The 18398-nt window shown below is 44.7% G+C and overlaps 1 protein-coding gene across 1 annotated transcript in view; it reads left to right on the forward strand.

Annotated features, from left to right (window-relative positions):
* Positions 1–17929, forward strand: part of slc49a4 (solute carrier family 49 member 4) — a 43377-nt gene extending 25448 nt beyond the window's left edge. The window contains exons 6-9 of the mRNA XM_036546069.1: positions 3364–3431; positions 7285–7412; positions 9550–9732; positions 16204–17929. Of these exons, the coding sequence (XP_036401962.1) occupies positions 3364–3431; positions 7285–7412; positions 9550–9732; positions 16204–16319 (495 nt within the window). The 3' untranslated portion in view covers positions 16320–17929. The remainder of the gene's footprint in view (positions 1–3363; positions 3432–7284; positions 7413–9549; positions 9733–16203) is intronic.
* Positions 17930–18398: the final 469 nt, after the last annotated feature.

An 18398-nucleotide genomic window follows, 5' to 3' on the forward strand; every position in this document is an offset into this window, starting at 1 on the left:
GTGTGTGCGTGTGTGTGCGTGTGTGTGCCTGTGTGTGTGAGTATGTGTCAGTCTCCTCATTGTCCTTGGCAGAACACAGAAACACCAAACGCATTATCGCACAGAGAGCTTTGAAAGGGGTGGGGGAATCGATATGGAGAGGCAATATTTGTACAACATGGGCTTTCTCGGCTTGGTTTTAATAACTTCACAGGTGAAAGAACCACTTTCCGATGAAATGTCAGTTGCCAATCTTTCTCCAGACATCTGAGTTGACCTACAGCAGAGCGTGGCTTTTTTTCCCCCCCATGCATATGCATTAATATTTCAGGTGCCAAGCGCGGGTCCCTCTTTCTCAGTCTGCAGGAGCTCTCTGCCCACGGCAGGGCCACAGTGCCGCTGCAGACACGCTTTCCGTTCAGGCTCTCCGCTGCAGGTGCAGCAGACAGACAGCAGAGGTGGGTGCCAGTGTGTCGTGGTACACCTCCTGGCAGGGTTCCTCTGAAGGAAAAAGGAAAGGCAGACGACTGGGAAACAGCATGGTGAATAACACTGACTTTGTGCCAGAGCCAGACTGTATGAAATGCATTTCCAGTCATATTTCACCAGCCGACCAAGAACCAGCAGCAATCATGGGACTAGCGCGTCACAGTCAGTTATCTATGAAATGCTGTCCTGCCAGCAGTCATAAACTTTCAGGAGCAATTTATTTGGTTGTTTCCGTATATGTGTCTGCTTGGCACAAAGGAAAGACCTCCCACTACAGGCTTATAAGGTGTGGCGAGCTCCAACCCCCATTCTGTTCTCTTACATCACAAAGTCCTGCACAGGGAATGGCCCAATTGCTGACCTGATTGCATACAGGGACTGCAGGTCTGACACGACTCCTTGCTCATTTCTTCCTCCTACAGGAAGCCGTGACTTCTAGTTTTCAGGCTCCGAAGTTCGTATTACGCGTTCGTGCTTTAAGCGGCTCTGCATCGCCAGCTCGATTTTTGCCTGCTGCTGTCTCTTCCCAGCATCCCTAGCTCTCTGGTCCTGACTGTAGGGATCAGTGGCCGTTAATCAAATCGCGGTGGCTGTGGTCTGGTGCTTTAGCCGCGGGGTTTGAGAAATATGCTGAGCGACAGCAACGGCGACAGCGGGGCCCGTTCCGCCAAACGCAGACACGTCGGCCCCTTCAAACCCCCATGGAGAATAGGTCCGCGAGGGGATGTCTCTGTCCTGGGGGGAGAGCATTGATCATCTAAGTAAAAGCAGCACCAACCAGACAGGACAGCCACTCGAGCAGAGAAATGAACCTGTGCTCCATAATGTGTCACAGGGGAGCATAGCTCAGCTTCGAGAGCCAGCGTCAGTCCCCAGGAAACCATTGTCTCGACTCCAACGGCAGGACAAAGAAGATCTTGGGTTCATAGAGACAGTGGTGTTAATCACACAGAACAGCGGCACCATAATTAGCATCATTTAAATAAGGGCCCCTTGCTGCACTGATCAGTCATGTATAATCACTCTGTTAATGGAGAGGGTCCATTAAGCTGCTACAAAACTGCACGGTGCATTTTTTTAGAAGTGGTTAGCTTTTTCTTGTGTGGGGGTAGAGCTTTTGTTCTGGGAAGGTCACTGCTGAGCAAAACTTCTCCAGAGTGTTTGGAAGTGGTACCCCTGCATCACCACATTTTCAAAAAAATATTCCAACGGAGAGCTGTGCGCCATAAGGATAAACATCACAGTTGCTCACAGTGACAGAGGAATTAGTACCAAACTGCGGGAAAGAGCTCATTTCATGGAGGGATGCCGTGTTTATTGGCTTTGGGCTTAAAACAAGGAGAATTAAGAAAAACAAGTTAATGTGCCAAGCGCCTGAAGCTTTAGCAGAGCTGGCTTCATCTTGCATTCTGAATATTTACAGGTTATTGACACCGTATCAAAATGCACGATTAAGCTTAACTTGGCAAGAAAACATGCTTTTTCTCATCATGCACTTAGCATATTGCCGTTAATTAACTTTTTTCCCACGTAAAGTGCTTTGATTTGCGTTGCAGCTTTAAATTGACTTCCAAATGATTATGTATAGCTCAACAAATTGGTTGGAGCATCATTGCGAAATTAAGTGCCATTGAACCTTTGCTGAGAGCAACCTGTTATAATGAGGATGGCTAAACAGCAGTCAATATGCAGCAAATTGATATGTATTAGGTTTTCATTTAAGCAGAAGGGAGGGGTGGTAACCTTGGAAAGGATGGCCATAATGAAAAACCTTCATCTGCCTGACATTCAAAAATAGCTTCCACCATTTTTGGAGTGCTGTGAATGCCACGTAATGTTGCATTCTGCTCCCATACCTTTGCACTTTTAAGTAAATACTGGAATGATACATGCTGGTTCAGTTCCCAGTCTAAGTCTGCAAGTGAAATGTGCCTGGGGAGATAAGCTGCAGTGATGTAGTGCTAAACCATCTTCCGGCATCATCAGAAAGATGGCAGCACTAGTGTGCCACAGGTGAGAGGCGTAATCACACCCTCCCCAGCTATAGGCCCTTTCACTCCCCATCCCACCTCTGCTGTGGTCCTCTGCAGAGTGATGCAATATAAATAAAACCAAGCAGGGGGCCATCGTGTGGCGCGGAGAATGCTTCACAGCGACAGGACAGGTGACAGCGTTGACTGTAATGGGATGCAACTCTTTTTATTTTTAAACTCAGGGGAAATCGCCTGTTGGTGTGGGAAGCTCTGTGATAGCAAAAGGAACCAGGCTGCCGAATTCCAGCAGACCAGATCTAACCTCAGTAAGATGGCACTTTATAGTCGTACCCTTGTGAGTGGTTTTCCCAGGAGACGTATGATGCGAATGGCGCCCAGACAATCCCTTTGTGATTTTTTTTTGTTTGTTTGTTTGCATTCACATATGCACCCTCCTCACTTTTTTACCCTCTGGTCTCCACTTGCAATATTTTGGTAAATTCATAACTTCCCTGCCCTTCAGAAACGATCAGCGCTTCACCCAGATGGTTGAAATTCCTGCGAAACTTTTTGGTTCTTATCCCAAGGGATTGGGATAAGGAATTGGCAGAGCGTGACACTCTTCTTTAAAGCTGCGCCCATTTCACTGATTGTTCTGGGATGCTGTGGTCATGCTCTTTGCAGGACAATCTGTTTTTGTGCGGGGCTTGGAGTGGGAGAGGGATCTTGAAAACATTACCCTAGAGTCATTCTTTTTCATCAGCGGATACCACTGGCAGCCTGCCGTCTCTCAATGTGCTGACATCCCCATGGGTGCGTTTTTTTTCCCCCCTGCAGAGACCTCACTCCAGCCTGCTGCCTTGCTTCTCTGAGCTGTGTTCTGAATGGTAAACACAGATTAAGCTCTTGCTGTCTGTTTCAGGTGGACGCGGGCTGGATCGGGTTCTGGTCCATCGTAGGCGGCTGTGTATTCGGAGTAGCAATGGCCAGGTAAGTGATCAAAAGAAACCTGCCAGGTGCTGTCACCTGTCACCCATTTCCCCCTGTCATTTGACCACCCACGTGAGAGGTGAGAGTGGGACTACACCCCTATACCCTTACTTATAAACGATCACCTGTTGTGTCAGGTGAACATGAACTGCATTCTAATTATATGAATGGAGAGTGTTTGACACCACGACTTTGTTCAGGCTTCCTTGAGCGTTCAGGGCTCCTTTAAAGACCCTTTAACATGGATGATTTACGAGGAGGGAGGCCTTAACCCTTGAATGCGCGCGCACTGCAGCGTGAGGTAAATGAAGTGTCCTGTTGGAAGGGGACGGTTAATGAATCCGCAGTATGCCATCCCTCAAAGACCTGGTGAGCCATCAAATGAGCGCATTAGCATTAACTGGAAATCTATACAGGCATAAGTACTGTAAAATTAAATATGCATGAAATATGCACCACTCATTTTACAGCACAGCACAAGCTCTTTCGGTCCATGGTGTCTTTGGCCCCAAATAACAAATGCAAATCTACCTTTTAGCATGTTCACATGAAAAACAAAGTCCTTTTTTTGTTTTTTTTTTGCCTGTTATTAATAATAAATCCAATATTCTGATGTTATGAAGGCTGCCCGTGAATCCATTCTTTGTGGTGGTTATTAATAGCAAAGCTGAATCAATTGGTTGTTTTTACGTTTGAGATTTCCAAATCCCTCGGCTAATGCACCGGAAGACTGTTTGGGATTTATATCTGTGCTGAAGTGGTGTATATCTCCAGCAAACCAGCCCTGACAGGAAGCATAGCTGGAGGAGATGCTAATGAGTTGGGGCGAGTCTTTCACGTGGATGGATAGACAGTTATATACTGTAGTGCCTTAAACTGCGGAGCTCGCAAAACGAGGGCTTCGTTTACCGTTGATGGATGGAGGTTTATTGTTGGGTCCGTTCAGCACTTCTTGGCTGGCCCGAATCGATGACGCCCCGCAACTTTTAATCTGCTGAAAGTTGTAATTAGGAAAATGAGATAATAATTCTTGTTAAAAGCAACGACTTCGATCAAGGGGTGTGTCGTGGTGTTCAGGGGTGGAGCGAAAGTAGGCCAGGACCAAATCTTCGTGTTGTTTGCCCAGATATAAGGGTGGAGTTTGATCCCCCCCCTATCTAAACTGCCGATCCCCTCTCTAAATGCTGTTCATCTCCAGAGATGCAGAGTTCCATGTGCAGCAGCGGAGTACGGGGTAGATCGATTAAAATGCTTTTGACAGCGACTCATACTGGGCAAGTGTGTTTTGCCGCACAACAGGAGCTGCAGTTGTTTTTTTCCTGTCTGGTCTGTGTAAATTCAGACAACACCGGGGGTTTTGAGACTTTATGGGGGATGTATGGATGTACCTGCTGACAAACAGATGCCTGGCTCCCACCAGCCCAGTTTATTGTGGGCCAATTAATAGTCACTGTGGCAATCTTTCATTGTTGGCTGCATGAGTCACAGACTGAACATTACCTGTGCCCGGGATCTTAATGTAAGCCTGTGAAAATGAGAGATTTGATGCCACTCACCGTCCCCACCTGCAGACGGAGTCTTGCGGGCCTGGCTGTGCAGTTACGAGAATAGCGGCGTTCAATTTCACTCGGGGAACGACGGTCGCGCGTTTTAATTTACCTGATTCGCGGGAGGCCCTTGCAGTCATATGAGATCCGTCCCCTCGCCACGTCTGTGGGGGGAAATGAATGGCGGAGAATTGTCTCAGCGAGCCAATTAGCTTTCTCGTTTTCAAGGCGAGGCAGCGGCTCACGGGGGAAGTTTGATCAACGGCCCCGGTTCTTAAGTGCGTCATACCGGCTTGTGTTGGAGACAGGGGGCGTCGTTCGGAATGAGTCACGGTGCGGAACTGCGACGCCTCCTATCAGACTCTATTAAACGCCGCCCCCTATTATCACCTTCAGGAGAACGGAACACACAGCAGGCCTTCTGGAATTACCCAGGCTGCCACTGAACATACACACCTCACTAATCTCCCCCCCACCGAGACTTACGCCTATCACACAATCTGTCTGCCACGCCAGCAGAGATTACGCATGCACACCCCAAATTCCCTTTTCTGTGTAAAGATCTAATATACATGGACTTTTTAGCAATGTCACCCAAGGCTTACTGCTATTGTCATGGTGATTGTTATTGTTATTATTATCTTCTGTTGTTTGGCAGTTGTGACTCACTATATACGGCATAATTGGCACTCAAAAAATGTAGACAAAGGTACATCAGTCTCTGAAATGGTAATAAGTTGCATAAAAAACCCCAGAATAAAAGCAAACACAGCTATTGAAAGATAAAGTAGCTGGCTTTGAATAATTCATATAGTTCTGCAAATACATAAAGTATTCTGTTAATATGGATACTTATCAGAGGCGTGGATGCTCTGCTGGTTATCATCAGCCGGCGTTGTTTGTAAAAGGCCTGAAGTGATCACATATCTCCTCGGCAAATACATATTAAATTCCATGACTAGTTGCAATACGGAATACATGATGTTGCTGATAAGGTGGTGAAATCAATATCATTGCAGAGTGGGCCTAAGATGGAGGCCTCTGCCTGCCCAGACCGCGCTAACTGAGAGCATATTGCTGTGGTTGGCTCAGGGTGGTAGGTTAGAATGCTTTGTGTGAATTTTCTGGGTGCACCGTTGCCTGTGGAAGCCAGGGGCATATGGGCTGCAGCGGAGAGGTTTGGCTGTGTAGGGCGAGACGTGCCTCTCCCCCCCCCCATGGAAGCTGCCCTAGATCGACATCCAGCTACCCCACCACCCTCTACTAGATGTGCTTTTGGTTTGCAGATTCCTATTACAGACTGCTCTTTCTCTCTTTCACCAAGTCTCTTTCCCTTTCTTTATGTCTGGTTTGTAGACTCCATCACTGAACCCTGTCTCAGTTAAATTGAAATAAGTTTGAAATGTTTTATTGGCATGAAATAGTTATTCTCTGCATATTGCCAAAGGTTAACAAATACTAACACTGAGCAACAATCAACAGTGTAGTGTTAATTAACATGGGTAAATCTGAGGAAAATGGATACATAAAGCATTAGCATTGAAAGAAAATAAAACATATGGTAATGGCAAAGATTAATAATACTAAAATATAAAAATTGCTGTTCTTATGACAATAATAATGGTATCAACAACAACACCAGCAACAATACCTGACTGACTTGACTCCTGCAGTCAGTCACTGTCTCTCAGGATTTGACAGTCACTACATATTGTGCTGCCAAAGGCTCGCGACTTCTCTCTTAAAAGGATTCTCATTTTTTGAGTTTCAGCCAGGTTTGGAAAATACTGGAATATGTTTTGCATTTTGCAGAAAAAAAATTCAGTGGAAAGTTTCTTTGTTCCTCACACCTGTGTACAAAGAGCAGCTCTGTCTCCAGTTCCTGCTGGCAGAGCCTGGCCTCGGTGGGCAGCTGTGTCTCGCTACGATGGCCCGTGTCCGTGGTCATATTTTTTTCTGTTTGATTTTTTTCTTTACCATGGTCAGAAAGGCTCCCCCCCCCCCCCCCCCCCCCCCCCACCCCCATATGTTCCTCAGGTTTGCAGACCCCATCATTGACCTCTCCCTCTCTCTCTCTCTCCTCCTCTCCCAATATCTCTCGCTTTCTGTCTGTCTCTCTCCTCTGTCTCCATTTCTGCTTCTCTTTCTGTCTCCCCCTTTCCCTCTCTCTCCATTTCTCCCTTTCTTTTTCCCTCTCCCCCTCTTCCTCTCTCCCTCCCCCTTTCTCTCTCTCTGTCTCGCTTTCTGTTCCTATCTCTCCCTCTCTTTCTCTCTTTCTCACCCCCCCCCCCCCCCCCCCCCCTCAGGTTTGCAGACTCTATTAGGGGCATGCTGAAGCTGATCCTGGTGCTGATGATGGCAGGTGCATCGCTGGCCGCCACCTGGTTCACCCTTACCTGCCTGACCCGGCTCACCCACCTCCCCTCCACTGCAGGTAGGCCCCAGGACCCCAGGGGGGACCCCCCTGCGGAAATAAGATCACAGTCTGCCCTGAGGCAAAGCCACTCTGCGGGGTTTGCAGGCTGTGTAGGCAGGAGCTGGAGCCAAAATGGCGCTGTGACCCATGTGGCTGGCCCCAGATGAGCACAATGAGATGAGACTGATTCAGGGAAGCTGGGTAATTCCTCACAGTTTTTCATTTATCTACACATATCTGGCACAGTGTGGTCAAATTATGATCATATTGTCTGTTTGGTCATGTTATCTGTTACACATGTGCATGAATGGTCTGCAAAACAGCAGTGTCACATGTGCTTTCTGATGCCACAATATTTTATCGTGTGACGTCCTGTCTGTGAAAGACCACAATCTCTTCACATGAGAAATTGAAATGATAAACCACAAGGCCAGGGACTTGGAAAAATAGAGGAAATGGTAGCATTCATTCAGAAGAGTACCTCTCAAGGGCATGGGGAGGAATGTTGGCAAAATTGTAGGTTGTAAGTTTGCATTATACTGACACCAATGATTTGAGTGGGAGAGCCATTTTTGCAAGTGTTTATTGTATGCACTGACATGGAGAATACATGAATTGTACCTCTGGGTAACTTGGCGTGATTTGTTTGCTGAAAGTGTTTTTTTTTTACATATCTGACAATACTGGAGAATTAGATCCAGATTGTGCCATGACCGATCCAGCTGGCAGAGGTGTGGAGCACAATGGGGCATTCACCTGTTTCTGGGAGCGTATTTAGGCAATATGTGCCACATGCCCTCTTCTGTTACTCTGAAATAGGATGGCAACATGACAAATATGTGCACCAGCCAGCACTTGTTGAAAGCTGTACACGATTTTAAAATGGGACATAATACAGTTTGTTTTTATTTCCTGGGGTCCCTGCAGCTCTCTAAACTGATGGTATAAATGTCATGGCACAAACACGGTTACTGAATTGACATGCTGACAAAATTACAAAAGTATGTCAGCAACATTTTGACGTGATATACGTTTCCCCACATTTCTTTTACGCTCAAAATGCCCGGACTGTAAGGCGGAACCTGATTTGGCCCGAGCGTGATCGGATTCGCACCGTATGTGAGATCTGGCTTGAAAACAGCAGATCAGAAGGAAGCCAGACTCAGCACAATGTTTAATTCCCTTTGTTTTTCCGGGCTCCCTTAAAAAAACGCGTGGCTCTGAGAGCGGAGGACTGACCCGGCCCTACCTCCGCACCTCCCCCCGTCGAGATGTGTGGACCCGTTCATTTTTCACCGCCACGAGCCGCGCTGAAACCGTTTGATTAAAGGACGTGTCAGCTAATAGCAGGAGTTCATTTGAGCAGATCCTGAGTAATAACCCAGAGCACGGCTCCCCTTGACGTCAATGTCTTTATCTGTGCAGTCCGAGATCTGTCCGAGATCTGTAGCAGTGGTCAGCTCATGCGTATCTGTCTCAATAGGGTTGTGTGTTTGAAACTGCCATTTTCTGTTCAACATTGCATCTGGCTGTGTTCCCGACTGTTCATTGTTCAATTTCAGAGCAGTACATTTTATGCCAGATAATAAAACAAATTAGTCTCTTAATTACTGAGCATCATCGACATCCTCATTACCATTTTTTCAGGATAAAGTTTCAAAGTAATATTTTGAATATATGATGTAACATGTGTCTGCTTGTGTGACTTTTCTCATCACTTCAGGAAGAACACCGGTAAAGTTGGTATATTTGAGATGATGTAACATGACTGAAACCCAAAACATAAGCCTCACCAGGTCTTTTTGTTCATTAACCACTTAAGCATTACATTGTCTGCTTCTAAATTGAAGTATTTTACCTTTTTTTCTTTCCAGCTATGTGAGTGACAGTGAATTTTCATTACATTTACATTACATTATTGGCATTTCTTATCCAGAGAGTCTTACGCAGGTTACAATTTTTACATGTTATCCACTTGTACAGCTGAATATTTACTGAGGCAACTGCGGGTTGAGTACCTTGCCCAAGGTAGCAGCAGTGACCCAACAAGGAATTTGAACCAGCAACCTTTTGGTTACGAGCCCCACTTCAAACCTCGAAAGTGTGCACGTATAGAGCCGTTCCTCACCTGCAACTGCTCTCTGCCGCTCTGCAGCAACCCTGTACACCTCCTGCATTCTGGTGGGCATCTTCATCAATAGCAGCGTTCCCATATTCCTGGAGTTATTCATCGAGACGGTCTACCCCGTGCCCGAGGGCATCACCTGCGGCGTGGTCACCTTCCTCAGCAACCTCTTCACCGGACTCCTGCTCTTCTTCCTCACCTTCTACTTCACAGGTGAGAAGTCAGGCAGCAGCCCTCTCATAGGAAGCCACATGCCTGGGGTTACTACTGGTAGTAAAAATGAACATTTTTGCAGCTTGGCACACCTTGTATATTTCATTGTGTTTGAATGTTGTGAGTGTTTGAATTCAGCATCACTTGTTTTCTTGGAAAAATTACATTAATAACAAAATTTTGCGAAGATCATGATAAAAGAAGTCAGTGTTTCTGCATACTTTATTCATGAAGAAGTAATGTTAATCTGTTGACTTAATATTCTATATAGATAGTGTATACCTAACTCGTTTTGATTTACATGCCTCTGCTTTTTACAGGCTTAAATAAGAACATAGTCCATTTCTTTTGAAAATGTGGAGATTTCTGTAAAAAGCCAATGAGTACAGTTTTGGCCTGAATGTAATGGAGGGTTTGTGTTTTTTAAACCACAAAATAGATGTTTTAAAATTTCCCTACATTTGCAGGCTAGTCAGGATTGCTGGGGAAAGGTTGTACCCTTGACCAACATGACGCCAGTGGATAGAGTGTGTGTTCAATGGCAGTGGATAGTTACAGCAGTAGGAAAGCCATCCTGCAGTCGCCATCTGGTAGAAAGCTAGTTTGTGATTTTAAGCTTGTTTGTGATTTTAAGGGCATTGTGTTGAGATGATGCAGAAGTATCAAACAGCTGACATGCTGCAAAAAAAAGTCACGGAAAATAATGTGAGAAGACGGTGCAATGTGTAAAACATACTAACGAGCATGATGGCACTTAATAATGATGAAGAAAATTCAATTTAAATAATGTAAATAGTTTTATGGGGGATTATTGGATTTCAAACAGTCACAAAAATTAAGTCACAAGCTCTACCAGATGACACATTCTGTGGTGAATAAGAACATTTTAATCCTTTTACCCACTGATTGCTGAAGTTGCATTATTCTTTTGGTTTGATAATATGCATTTTTGTGATTCTGCAACATCACAGATCCTTTTTTAGTGTGCTCTCCACTTGATAATGCCATGAAAGATTTGAATTAATGAACAGGCAGAAGCAACCAGTGTCTCCTTACCACGTTTCCTGAGCCAGGCACTTGAGGGCCCAGTTGCTGAAGCCAATAAATGTATAAATCAATTAAACAGTGCTAAGAAAAGCATTCGTAACAATTCAAATTAACCATACAAATTAAAATACTGATTATTATGTTATACTGGTTTGAAAAACACATCAATGTCCTGATGCAATGATCACTTGAGAGGCAAATGAACCACAGGAGAGCCTCCTATTAGCGTAAGAAAGCTAATTGTAGGGGAAAAAATGGGAAACCGCCAGAGTGGAACCGTTAGAGACGGTTTTATTTCGATGCGAAGGCCCGTGTTGTTTCAGACCGGCTCTCCTCCATGCAATGTGTGATTACCCTCCACTGTGAGTCTTGGGAAAAGCCTCACAGAGTCAGTCGGCCGGAATGATGCATACTGTTTGAAGGATCCAGCCAATTCACCTGCATTTCTCCTCTGTCAGAGTAAACAGGCATTCTCTTCCTCTCCCATATATTAACGAGGTGCAGCACCCCCCTAATGAGGAGCTGGACTGGCAGGTCTTCTGGTGAGATAGCAGAAGCAGGGCAGTGTTTCCTTACATACTTAAGGCCACAGCGCTCACCTCTTTCAGCTTTTTAAAAGTCATGTTTCTGATTGCATGCTAGTCTGTTGTTTTTCCCTTCACAAGTAAATGATGCAGCAGCCCCTTCTGCCATGTGGTGTTGTGTCGGGTCTCTTCTTGTGCTCTTCTTTCGCGTGTGCTCTTCGGCTGTGCGAAAATGTGGGCGGCCGGCCAGCCACTCGGGGATAGCCCAGATAGCCGAACTGCAGGCTCCCCAGGTGTCAGGAACGACGCTGGCGACTTTTCAGTCTCCCCATCCGAAAACCTCCCCAGAGAAGATTAAACCGAGATGAGTGAGCTTAGCGCAGCTTAGCATCTGAAATCTGATTCCGTTCCATGCATAAAAGGGCTTTGTTCTGTGCCCGGCTGCTTCTCCCTGTCTCTCCCCTCTGCAGCCCCACCATCCACCCGCCTTTCTCACAGGAGGGCACTGCCTAATTAGGGCCGGCCATTGATCCGTGGCAGTCGGGAGGCTGGAGGACTTCCCTGTGCAGTAGTTGCAGAAGGGGTGGTTCTGTGGACTGACTCCCCAGGTTGTCCTGAATGAACTGATTTGAAGGGGTGAATACTCTGCAGCCGTGGTTAACAGGCTGACCTGCTGTGAAGTGATGTCGATTTTGGCTTGTCCTTTAAGGCGTGGCCAGAGCTGCCCACACGCGCGCGCAAACACACACACACACACACACACACACACACACACACACACACACAGTTTGGGCACACGGTCTCGATGTGTCATTGAATCCCCCCCTCCCCACAACAGGCCCTCTGTTCTCTTCCTGGTTAACCCTTCTGCCCCACCCTACTGAAGTGAATGCTTTCCTGCCACTCCCCTGCTAGTTGGGAAAGCCCTCCTCCCTGCTGCATGTTTCTTTTAGTGTTAGCACTATGTGTGCTAATGGTTGGTGGTCCTCAAGGTCTGTGGGCCATGTATGTATATCATGTTGGGAATCTAAACGGCTCATAGATGAGTTTCAGTCCAGAACAGGGTCTTTCTCCCCTGATTGAGTTGTAGGTCTCTCTACTGTAGTGGTAAAGTTTAAGCTGTAGTGTTTAGCATATCCTAATGGCAGATGCATAGACATTCATTTCAGTGGAAGGGTTCCAGCAATTAATCTATTTAGCAGTGGTTCTACAACACCCATTTGGACACCATTAGGAATCACATTGAGATATTTTTCACTCATCCATATTGTCAGTCATTCACATCATATCTAACTAATGTTTCTGATCCTCGTTAAAAATTAAACATTTAAATATTGTGGTTCATTTTTCCTCTGCAGTCACCCTGCAGACTAACCGCAATGGGGTTATTTTATTTTGGCTCGCAGTTCATTTTAAATTTTCAGACTGCCAGGTGTCAGAAAATACTGAAGTATGAACCCTGTCTGAAAATATTATTCACATGTTTATAACAGTTTATTTTCACATTTGAGTGGAGCTGAGAAGTCTGGGTTCAGTGGGTCACACAGCTTGCGATTTTGGTCTGTTTTTTAATACGGCTCCCAAGGTCAGCAGTCTCACATAGGAGAGAATGAACGAAGCCAAATATACTACACTTTGATTCCATCTGTTTGTCTGATTTAATGTTTGATGGGTGGAATATGAGGCTGTGGGTGATATTGTTTATTGTCAGCACCTTTTCTCTGCCTACACCCATATGTGAGGAAGCATTGTTATTCGTGTTGAGGTGACTTTGTTGTCGGGAAATCAATGAGGTAAACTGGATCAATTCCTGAAATAAAGTTGCTGTTGAGGACTTTTTTTATTTCAATATCTGGTGGCTCTGTATTGTCCCCTGAACAAAGCTGTGATTAAAAAGTGTGAATTGTATATTCTCCACTGGAGGAAGCCTTAACTAACCTCTTGCTGAAATGTGACTGAGACTCTGTAGTTACCAGCAGAATGGTGCAGTACCAAGACATTTCTGACTTACTGGTTTCTGTAGACTTTGTTTCCTAGTATTTTCAGTATTAAGAGTCAGTATTATGCATCAATATTTTAAAGGCTGTTATAATGGGCAGTTTACAGGCATGTTAGTGTAAAACGTATGTATTCTGTATTACAAATCTGACTGACATGGCTGGTAATGTTTGAGATATTTGTGTGTGTGTGAAAATGTCATATAAAAAATAGTTTTGTATAGGAACATTACAGGACATTCTGCACGTTCTAGTGCTTGGATGAATTTACACACATGAAAGTGGCAGGGATTTAGAGCTTTCCTAGCCCACAAATGATACAGGATACAAATGAGGACCAGACACCCCTGCAGCAATGACGTTTTGTACAAGTGTGTAATTTATTTATCTGCAACTGAAAAAGCAAACACAAATATGAAAGCTCTTGCCACCCTCTCACCTCAGAGTGACAGTAAGTGGGGAATAAAAAAAAAAAGAAACAAAAAAAAGCGTTCAGTTTGAAGGTTGAATCAGAGACAATTAAGAATAATTACCACAAAAACCGGCATGCTTCAGACGCCTCACCTCTCACCTCTGCCAAAGCAAGGGCCCGTTGGAATGGCCTGCATTACCCCACCGGGCCCGGCGTGTCTGTGTTAATATGTCTCTCTGTCAGCTTTTGTCCCAGTCCGCTGCTAGCACGGCGGGCATAATGCCGGGCGCTTTTTTTTTTTTTTTTAACACTGTCGCGTAGATGGCGCTTTCATGAATCTCGCCCCAATCAGCTCTGACGGCATAAAAAGACAGTCCCAATTGGGCTCTTAATAACATGTGTGCGGTTTGACATCAGGTAGAAAAAACATCCTGACAATTTTCACGTCCAGAAGTGACAGCTAGAAAATAATTGTCAGATATGATGGCTTTTTCGGAACCATTTGAGAGATGCAGGTTGGTAATAATGTTCTGAGATTTGTATTATTTTATTTATATATATATATCCAAAACTGGAGAATTATCAGAGTGCTTTTTTCCTCCCAGTGGTTTCTGTCTAAGAAAAAGACAAGATGGAGCTCATTAAAGAAAGCAATCCTTTGGGGAAAATTTCAAAATCTTGTTTTACAGTAATAACAAAAATGTTCACCCTTCAGTCTCTTGACCCCTCCCATCCCTGATACTTGTACCTATCCCTCAAATTTTACCTGTTCTTTTATATCCCTTTTTTATCTGAGGGGATGCTCAATACTATTCAGTGCTAGCATCTTCTCTGCTCACATTCTTTGTTGAAAGAGATGCAACAGTGGTGATCATGCATAGGAGACAAAAAATGCTAGAATATCCCAGCCTCCACTAATCTGCCTCCATACTGAGAAGAACAAAAGAGGATACGAGAGTGTTGACTCACAGTGTGGGTTTGGCGGTAACTCTTACAGGAAGTCATCTTTGGCTGTGATCTGTGCACTTAGATGGAACACCCTCAACAGGTGTCTAGTTTACTTGCCTTTAGAGTAAAACTAGGCTTTCTGAGAGTTGCTCCATGTGGCTAAAATGGTACATTTACCATAATATAGTGTGACAGCTTACTCAGCATGCATTTCAGCTTCCTTGATTGGTGGAGCTTGGACTCAGAAAGGTTATTGATTACTGTAACTGTCATATTGGATCACGCTGTCTGAAAACAGAAGCCCTTTGGAATTGCACTTAAGAATGTGTCTGAAAGCCTGCTGAATGCCTGACCTGATTTACTTTATATAACACCATCCTCTGTTATGGAAAGGGCTGCTTTAGAACTGTCGTTTTCCCCAGGTTACTGCATCCTATAAAAGAGCCAACAATTTACACAACTTTGTTGTTCAGACCAGTGGCGTGCTTTGCCTGTGTGCCGGGACAGCACACATTACTGCGTGGCGAACATTGGCCTATTTATAAATAGTAGCACTATCTCAAATGTCCTCAATAGAAACAAAGTCCAAGGAACAGCGTGTGAAGCCGAAGGCAATGTGCAAATGGACTTTCCTTACAATGTGCATATCAGGATGTCTATTCACAGACATATCCCAATAGGTATGCAGCGAGGAGGCGTAAAGCAGAGAGTATATTGCGATTGGTAAAGTCACACAGTGTGTTGTTGAGCATGTGGCTGCCGGGATGCACTCCTGTATAAGAACTGTGCTAGACCATCTATACACCGAGGCCTCAATGCTAATTAGAGTGGTTTTTGCCGAACCTCTTGTGAGCTCTTTGAGTTTGAGCGGGGGAGCATGAACATGTTAAGATGAAGACTTCACCTTTGAGTTCATGGTTCCGTTAGGGATACTGGTTTAGTATGAGTCATTGTTGTGACACCAGAAATTTCTGAATGTGTGTTCAGAAAGCCCATAGTACATGAGTTGTATTGATCTGTGGTCTTTTGTCAGATGCTGGTAGTATCTGGCTTGTGATTCTGTACTGGCGGTGGATACGTTAGTGATCCTGGTCTGGTAAATTACTGAAGGGTAATAAGCTGATGGTGAGGATGACTTTGTCAGTTGCTGCTGTACGATGAGTTGATGGTAAGTAATGTGTTGTTGGGAATGTTGGAGTTGCATTACTGATGTCTGAGTCGATAGATTGCTGTTTGGTGATGAGCTGGGGTTGATATTGAATAATTAAATCACAGGTGGGTGATGAACTGGTGTTGTTATTAATCTGTTTAATCCTAGATGAGTGAAATATTGTTTGTGATCACGAATAATTAAATCCATTGCAGTAAATGTGTTGTCACTGGTGTGTTGGTGACACTGACAATGATGAGTTTGTGTGACACTGACTCGTTAAATCATTCACAGGTGATGAGTTTGTGACACTGACTCACTGAGTCATTTATGGGAAAATGAGCTGGTGGTGATGATTGCCTGGCTGACTGTTATGTGCTGGTGTTTCCTCAGAATTGTCCTGGCTGAACTGGTGTCTCACAGGCTCCTGCCTCTTCAGCCTCCTCCTCATCCTCCTCTTCAGAGAGTCCTACGACCGGCTCTACCTGGACGTCTTCGTCTCCGTCTGAGAGGACCTCTGTTTTTTAAAGACTGAACACTTTTAATGATGAACTTCTTTGCTCCAAATTGCACAATGAGGAAACTGAACGAAAATAGAAGGTACCAGATGACCCTTCTATTAAAATGTATGATTTCTCTATACTTTTGTTTTCTTAAAAAAAAAAGGTAAAACTGTTATTGAAACTGTTTATGATGATGATGATGTTTTTAATTTTATCATAGCCAATGAGAAGTACCCTGATTTAAGTCAAGTCAGGCTGATTGTTACAGCGTACCCAGAGGTCTTCTAAAATACATCATAAAAAGGATTTTTAACAGTGATGTAGTGCTGTAAAGTTTGACGTACATTTGTGGCATGAGGGAATTTTCATGTTGTTTACAGATGTTTGTTAATAAGAGGCTCTCAGTCTGCTGTTGTGGAGTCTCAAGACGGTTTTTTTTTTTCTGTAATTAGTGCAGCCGGTGTAATTACCAATACCCACAATTACTTGTGCAGTGCAAGGCGCTGCTCTAACAAGGGACCGGTCATAGTTTTACTGTCAGTTATAACTATGAGTTTTTTGTGAATCAAGGGATTCCCATTGTAAATGTGGTGGCACGTGGTTGTTCTGGTCTCAGTTCCTCTACCTTTTTTTTCACCCCCCTGTTGTAAATAGTGTGAAGTTTGAGATGATATCGGATGCCGAAATTTGAATGCGGCTCAAATGACAAGGGCCCTGATTGGGTGTGTTCTGGCAGGAAGCCCACCGTGCTCTTCACAGTGTAGATGGTGTTTAATTCTCGCTCTCTCCCCTAATGTGCACATATATAGATCTGGCGACAGTCTGGTTCTCAGCGAGGGTTGCCGAACGGCAGCATGGAGGATGTAGGTATTGCTCTCATCAAGGGATAATGACACCATAGTGGTTCTCAACATGAACTCAAATTAAGAGCCAGACTGTGTTTGCGAAGCCGTGATTTGCTCTGATAGTCCCCATTATCGGTTGGCTTTTACGTCATGCCATAATTTTTATGCCAGAGTTGTTGTACGGATATTTTTCAGTTTGATGTCCATAAATTTTTTTTTTCCACTCTGAAGAAATGAGGAGGACAAGAACCAGACAGCATGTCGGGCATATTTTAACAGTTTTTGATTTGTTGTTTTTTTTGTTTTGTCGTTTGTTTGTAAAAAATTAATTTATTTTCAGGTGTCAGAACACTAACACAGATTACTAACACTGCATTTCATGTGACTGAAAATACAGAAAGTCACTTTTGTATATCTGTAGATCTATAAAGTAGCCTTGTTACTGATGAAGAAGAGGAAGTCACAGTGGTGTTTACTGACTTTCATGGTAATGCAAAATCCTCATCAGCAGGTGGTGTAGTGGTCAGCAGGCAGTTCTTATCACTATGCCTTAAGAAATGGAAACTAAAGGCCCAGAGAATCAAAGGCTTGCTTCAACTAAGCCTCATGTGGATTGATCAGATTTTTTTTGGCTCTGATGATGTGAAAGATGGAACTCATTAAGAGCAAAACACTGACAGAGGAGAATAAATTAGTGTATTTTAGCCAAAGAGTGTCTCAGCACTGCTGTTTGGACTGCAGTCAAACAAATCTGGCGAGTGACCTCAAGGACTGGCATCTCTGTGGGGGGGGTGGGGGTGGGGGTGGGGGGCAGGAGCTGCCCCGACTGGATTTTCAGGAAAGAAATCACCAGCCCCTGCAGTGTCAGAGGAGAAACAGATAGTGAATTCTGTCCTAGGGCCTGGCGGTCCACTCCGTGAGATTGAGCTGTTGTGGTGATTAACAGCGGTGAGGCACAGGGAAGCGATCACACCAGCTGGCCGCCTGCTGCTGCCTCTGTCACCCAGCGCCATTGAGACCCAGATTCATTCATCCCCTCCCCGGTATCACCTCGCTCCCCGCCTCGCCCTCGCTGCAGATAACTGAGGGCTTTTAAAATAACGCTGCTCATCAACTTTGGCCCTTCGCTGGGTTGGGGGACAGGCGGGGCTACCTGTATGGTCGATGGTTTCGTGTCTTTTTTTCCGTTTGTGTTCCTTGTACAGAGATCTTTACTTTGTGAAGCGTTGCCTTAATAGTG

Source organism: Megalops cyprinoides, chromosome 14 (genome assembly GCF_013368585.1).
Source record: "Megalops cyprinoides isolate fMegCyp1 chromosome 14, fMegCyp1.pri, whole genome shotgun sequence".
Taxonomy (NCBI): domain Eukaryota; kingdom Metazoa; phylum Chordata; class Actinopteri; order Elopiformes; family Megalopidae; genus Megalops; species Megalops cyprinoides.